Below are 6,221 nucleotides of genomic sequence, written 5' to 3' on the forward strand. Positions count from 1 at the left end.
CGCGTCTTTCCCCAGCCCGGCGGCGGCAGCCGGGCCGAAACCTGCGGCCCTCGGGCCTGGGCAGCGAGGAGGTCGGCGCCCAGCGGGCCGGGTCAGGACCGGGCCGGGCCGCGAGGTCACCAGCTCCCGCCTCGCTTCGGCTTCGCACCGCTGGAGAGCAGAGCGATGTCACTTGGAGCCCCGCCTGGGTGGTAACAAGACCCTGGCCAGTCACCCCTGCAGCCCAGACTAACTTCTTTCAACAGCCTCTGATGGTAATTACAGTAATCGAAGCTGCCATATATCTTTAGGCAATTATGACACACAAAAAGCCGCGAGGGGACCCCCTGGAGAGGGAAGTTAAGAACGGTTTTCCAGCCTCAGGAAACTCTGGCTCGCCTCACGTCGGAGCTCGCTCCGCTTGCTAAATGAGAGGAGCTTTGCAACGGGGTCAACCAGCTTGTCTCGTGACCCTAAGTCACCTTAACGTGGCTGAGCGGTAGAGTCGGGGACGCAGACTTACTCTCTCCCGGAATTCTCGCGTCCCTGCTTCCTGCGCCCCGCCCTAGCCCGCTGGCTGCTCTAATCAGCCCCGGGACCCGGGGCTTGGAGGTGTGCGGAGGGGCAGGGCCGACCTGCAGCGGCCGCGGCCCAGGGGTGTGGGGGGAAGCGATGATGCGGGAGTCGGGCTCTGAAGGGTCACCCACCCCGCACTCGTCTTCTCTCCACCCCCTTCGGATCCTCCAGACATGTGTCCTTGGCCTCTTGTCCGGATGGGAATCTTGGGGGGTGGTGGGACACCGCTGCTCCTCCCACGCGCTCAACTTGGCATCAACAACGGTGCCTCGGGGAAGAGGACAGCTGGGACGACAGTATTGCTGGGACCCAAACACGGACCGCAGCGCGCCAGAGGATAGGAGCTCTGCAGAGGATGGCTGCAAAACCCGAAGTTTAAGGCTCCAGGAGTGCGGTGCAGCAAGCAGAGCTCGCGCCATCGGCTCCTGGCCTGCTGTGAGTTCCCTTGGGCGCAGTGACAGGCCCGAAGGGGTGGAGAACAAGACCCACAGTGGCCTTTCCTGGCTCTCTCCAGCCCCTCCCTCCCCAGCAAACCTCCCCTCCCGCCCTGCGGGAGAGGGGGCGCCGAGGCGGTGGCCGCCGCGCCGCGCGCCTCTCCGCCAGCCTTTGTCGCCGTCCGAATTCCCATGCTACTCTTTTTGACGGGTCACTGGTGGCTCTATAGGCAGGTGCTGCGGCGGGGTTGTAATTACCCCGACCAAGCCTGGTCGTTACAGAACAACCCCCTCCCGCCCCGCAATCCCGGTCCCCCGCTAGGCCCTCCCCCCACCTGAGGCCAAGGCTCGGCCCGGGATGCGAACCCGCCAGACGCTTGAGATTCCAGGAACAAGTTTCTGCCTCTGCCGACTCCAGGCATCGCGCCCTCACCTCTCCTTCTCCTTACACCCAGTTCTCTCTTGCCTTTCTTTCCCCATCCCACCCTAATGGGGCTCCCTGACCTAAGTGTCCTCTGACTGAAGGAGACAGGCTGCCTGGGCCAAACTAGAGGCCTGCAGACCACTAGGGACAGAAAGTCAAGTGTTAATAAGTTAATTGTTATGAACTATTATTTTTATTAGGGTGTTAATTACATTAAGGCTTATTTAATACTCCCTTTGTTTTGCATGAGGAAGGATTTCTAAGTCTCTATAAAGGGCCTCAGGCACTTGTTGGACTCTTGAACTTTAGAGAAAAACAGTATCTCCCTTTCTGAATTTTCCAGTATTACCCTCTCTCCAACAGGCCTTGCTATGCCAGGCTTGAGGGAATTCCAGTGGGTACAGTAGGGTAAGAGGAAACGGTGTAGAGAAATCAATGAGATCCTTATAACAAAATCAGCCTCTGCCAGGGAAAGACGGGGAGAGACCCACCCCAGAGACTCACATGGGACCCAGTGTAAGGAGGTCTTTCAGGAAGGACTTGGGGACCAGAGGAGAAGGGATAGCTGTCCCAAGCTAACCTGTCAGAGAATAGACAGCTTCACTCTATCCAGCCTGGTGCTAGTTACTTTGCAAGAAAATAATTTTTTCCTGAAGGAAATAATTTCTCAAAAGCGATGCACCAAGCATTTTTTAATAGGTAAAGAGAAAGTTGGGCAATTACCACTACCCTTATTATCATTAATAATCTGAATATTAGCATTACAATAATAATCCTAATAATAACAACCGCCCTGCGGAGCTCAGAGAAAACTCGATTGCCTTCCAGCTGCCATCCGTGGTTCCAGCCGTGTTTGTTTTTCTTCTTTTCACTTTTACATTTCAAGTTTGTCTCCTCGCGCAATCACTAACAACTTTCTCTGTTAAATCAAGAGCGGAGGAGAAGGCGGCCAAACTTTCCGCAGAGCAGAAAGCAGCGGCGGGCCGTGCTGCTGCCCGGGCCTGCTGTAATCTTTTATTCCAAAATGGGTCTTGGCGATTAGAGGAGACCCAAATACATGTAGCGGTGCATGAATAATGCTCATTGTAGGAAACTGACACTTGCTCAAGGAAAAAAAGTTTGGCTATAAAATCACTTCATTATTTGCTTTTACCGCAGCTTCGGTGCTAATCCCTTCAGAGGTCAGATTGCTTAGCATCTCTCTCTCCCCGCTCCTCTTTCCTCCCTCTTCTCCGCCCTCCTCTCCCTCTCTCCCCTTCCCCCCTTGCTGCCTTCCCTGCGATTTCAGGCCGCATTTTAGACATCCCCTGCAAAGTGTGTGGCGACCGCAGCTCGGGGAAACACTACGGGGTCTACGCCTGCGACGGCTGCTCGGGGTTTTTCAAACGGAGTATCCGAAGGAATAGGACCTATGTCTGCAAATCTGGAAACCAGGTACCTCGGCCGGGGCTACATTGGCGGGCTCTCTCCTCTGCTGCCTCCCCCTCCTTTGTTTATGCCAAGGCCTCGGCAGAGTTTCTACACTATTGCAGGGAGATCCCGCTCAGACCTCTCCTTTCCTCTGCTTCAACTCTTGGGGGTGGGGGGCCCTTTGGCTCAGGAAAGGCAGGAAAAGATAAAGGAAGGGATGAGTTTGCCCTAAGAAGTCTGAAATCCCAGAACCTTCCTACTCCCTTCCCCCTCTTTAATCCTCTAACAGATTTTGACACTAAGTAAGGCCAACACCCAGGCTAAAGAATCAGACCTAGGGGACCTAAGGAACTTTAGAATCTAAACCACAAGCAGCAAGCAGGAGAAAAGGCTATGTTATATCACCTGTCTAGCCCCCCCCCCCACATCAATTGGGTCTTCCATTCCTAGCAACACCCAAGCTCAGTCCATTGACCACTGCCTAGGATGGCCCAAGTCCAAGGTATCACTACCTTGATACTGAGTCCCAAAGTGAGCCCTGGCCACTAGGAAGAGAGAGGATGTGCTCTGTGAGGGGCTGTTCCCTTTCAACTCCAGAGGAGAGTTGCTCTGGAAGTGGGCAGTGGGGCTCTAGCACCATGGGACTTTAGCTGGACCTTGTCAAAAAGGGAAGGGTGAAGAAGAGAAGGTTTGAAAGGACAGTGCAACTGGGTCCTTCTCCAAGGTTCCTAAATCTCCTTCCTTCTCTGCTAGATGCGTGTGGATAGTTGTGCTTTGGTCTGGAGCTTGCAGTACTGTCTCAAAGACACAGGGAAGTCAGGGCATGGGCTCCATGTGAGCCACAGCTTCCAGAAAGAGCAAGCAAAACCTCCTGACTCACCTCCAGCTCAGTAACAGGCTTATTTCGACCCTGGAGATCAGCCTTCTGCTTCCACATATTGTCCTCTCCTTGACCAGACACAGGCCTTCAACACAGAGACCTCTTCTTGCACTCTTGAAAAGATCCCTAAGAATGCATTAGGCAGGAGTCATCATTTGGTAGCCAAATGTTACATTTACACTTTCACTAATTTAGATGTATCTCTCTCTCTCTCTCTCACACACACACACACACACATACACGCACACTTCTTGCCTACTGCTAGTGAATTCTTCTGATATTTTTTTCTGAAGCCGTGTCTGTTCATATCAATTTTAGGTAGATTAGAATTGACAGCAAAAACAAGAAGATATTTGCATTTGGATAAAGCATTATTTTGAACTCTCCATCTCTGTAACCTGTTTAATTGGGTATTGAGATTCATATCAGTTTCTAGTTTCCCCATATGGACACATTACATTATACTAGCACTAGTATCCCAATAGTGTCACAGGATTGTGGAATCACTGCAGTCATCAGATTTCAATGGGCATCTACTTAGATTATCTCTTACGCAATGCACAGCTTTGAGGAATCAAAATCTCAAGTATTATGCTTGATATTTTAGAAGGGGATGGCTAACCAATTCAAACATATTGGTATCAGTGCAAGTACTTGTAAACGAAAGATAATAGATTCATCCGGTCTGGTGCTCCTCTTTTTCTAAAGAGAGTAGATGGATGGAACTGAGGCGCTCATCCTTCTCTCAGGCACCAGTTATCTGTATACATTTGATCTGATTTGAAGACACACTTAAGAACAAGTAAAGGCTTCCATTTGGCATTTGCATGTTTATCAGAATACGAAGAAGATACCATTGAGGATAGACTATGAAGTAAGTTTTTTAAACGTCTTCTTACATGGACCATCAAAGATACCGTGAAAAAAAAATCACTTAAGTACCAGAAATTATTTCTTTTCTCTCTTTTATTTTAAGATTAGCTACATAACTTTCCAATTCATTGACAGTAACGAGTATATTTAGAAAATGTTAAACTCTGACACACTTTTAATTTAAATAAATCAATATTTTTAAATTGGAGGGCTATGATTTCATGAAAGTGCATTCTAACACGCTATTTTCCCCCAAGAAATATTTGAGGGAAAAGTACACTTGCTTCAACCTCAGTGTATATAAATTTCTGAGCTTAGGAAGAAAAACAAAAACAAAAACAAAAAAATTCTTCTAACTTGTTCTCTTCCCACTATTTTTGTAACAATGGTGATAACTAAATACAAGAGCACATCACACTTATTTTCTGTATATTAAAATATTATTCACATAAAACTCTTTATATATCTATGTATATGTTCCCTCAGTAATTACACCTAACACTGCCATCAACTCCAAAGGAAACTTTATCTGTAGAGTGTTTTTTTTTAAGTTTATCTAATTTACCTCTTGGAAAAGAGAGAGCTCACACTCAACAGAGGCTCCCTATACTCTGCTCTCTGCTCCCCTCGCCCCTCTAACCAGCCAGGGTTATGGGCACATGCCTGGTTTTGTCTCAGTTCTTGACATCCAGGACCCAAACTTCATTCTTTCATGTGGCTTCAGTCTTGTACAGCGGTGCCACATCACCTACACCACCACAACTGGGACTAGATTCCTTTTTTTAGTGGACATTCTCTCTTTACCCCAGAAAACTGCATTAGGCAAAACATTTTTCTCACATGTTTCATAACTTTTTCTAAAGAAGTGACAATCCTTTCTTCAGTTTTTTGGCCAATACTCTGTTCATTTTATTATTTGTCAGATAGTCCATCAGATTATCTCGGTCATATTTAAATAATGGGCATTTCTAGATTTTGCCCAGGCCTCAGGCTCCTCCTTCTCGCCCTCACCTTTTGTAGACCTTGCCCTCCTAACCACTCTGGTGTCTCCCTCACTTTCTGGGAATGGTTGTGTTTCCATGAATCTGCAGTAAGGCTAGTTTCAAAGACAATTCCCAACTTGCTGGTTGTAAGAATGCAAAAGTAAGGTAACAGGAGCGTGAGGAATAAATGGAAGATATGTGTAGCTGACGGATTAGTGGGCTCAGAGTGACAGAGTAGAATCCAGATCCGAAAGCGAAAAGAGCAGCTGGCGGGAAGGGGGCGTGGCGTGGCGTGGATCCGGACCCGCAAGCCTGTTTCTAATCCAGTACACAGGCCTCTTTCTCTTAGGCCAGGTCGCTGTCTTCGGTCCTGAAAAGTCTCGTCCCTGCTCCACCCGTCTGCGAGTAGCGGAAGTTCCTCTGCCTGGCTTCTCCCCTCAGGCCCGCGGCGCCTGCCCAACCCGGCGCTCAGATCCCTCACCTGTTCGGGGGACTTTTCTTTCCTTGTCCTACTCCACGGGATCGGGGCTGGCCCTCTCGCAATGGTCTGAAGAATCCCAGCCCCTTCTCTGTAGGGTCCTGCTCGCGCCCCAGGCCCTCGAGTTTCCGAAGCCTAGGCTCACCACCTCGGGTCTGCGGCTGGGGGGGGGTCCCGCCCCACC

At 49.6% G+C, this 6,221-nt stretch overlaps 1 protein-coding gene across 1 annotated transcript in view; it reads left to right on the forward strand.

Annotated features, from left to right (window-relative positions):
- Positions 1–6,221, forward strand: part of NR2E1 (nuclear receptor subfamily 2 group E member 1) — a 26,117-nt gene that overhangs the window by 3,168 nt on the left and 16,728 nt on the right. Inside the window, exon 2 of the mRNA XM_014591063.1 lies at positions 2,702–2,847. Within this exon, the coding sequence (XP_014446549.1) occupies positions 2,702–2,847 (146 nt within the window). The remainder of the gene's footprint in view (positions 1–2,701; positions 2,848–6,221) is intronic.

This window comes from Tupaia chinensis, unplaced genomic scaffold (assembly GCF_000334495.1).
Source record: "Tupaia chinensis unplaced genomic scaffold, TupChi_1.0 Scaffold000527_1, whole genome shotgun sequence".
NCBI lineage: Eukaryota > Metazoa > Chordata > Mammalia > Scandentia > Tupaiidae > Tupaia > Tupaia belangeri.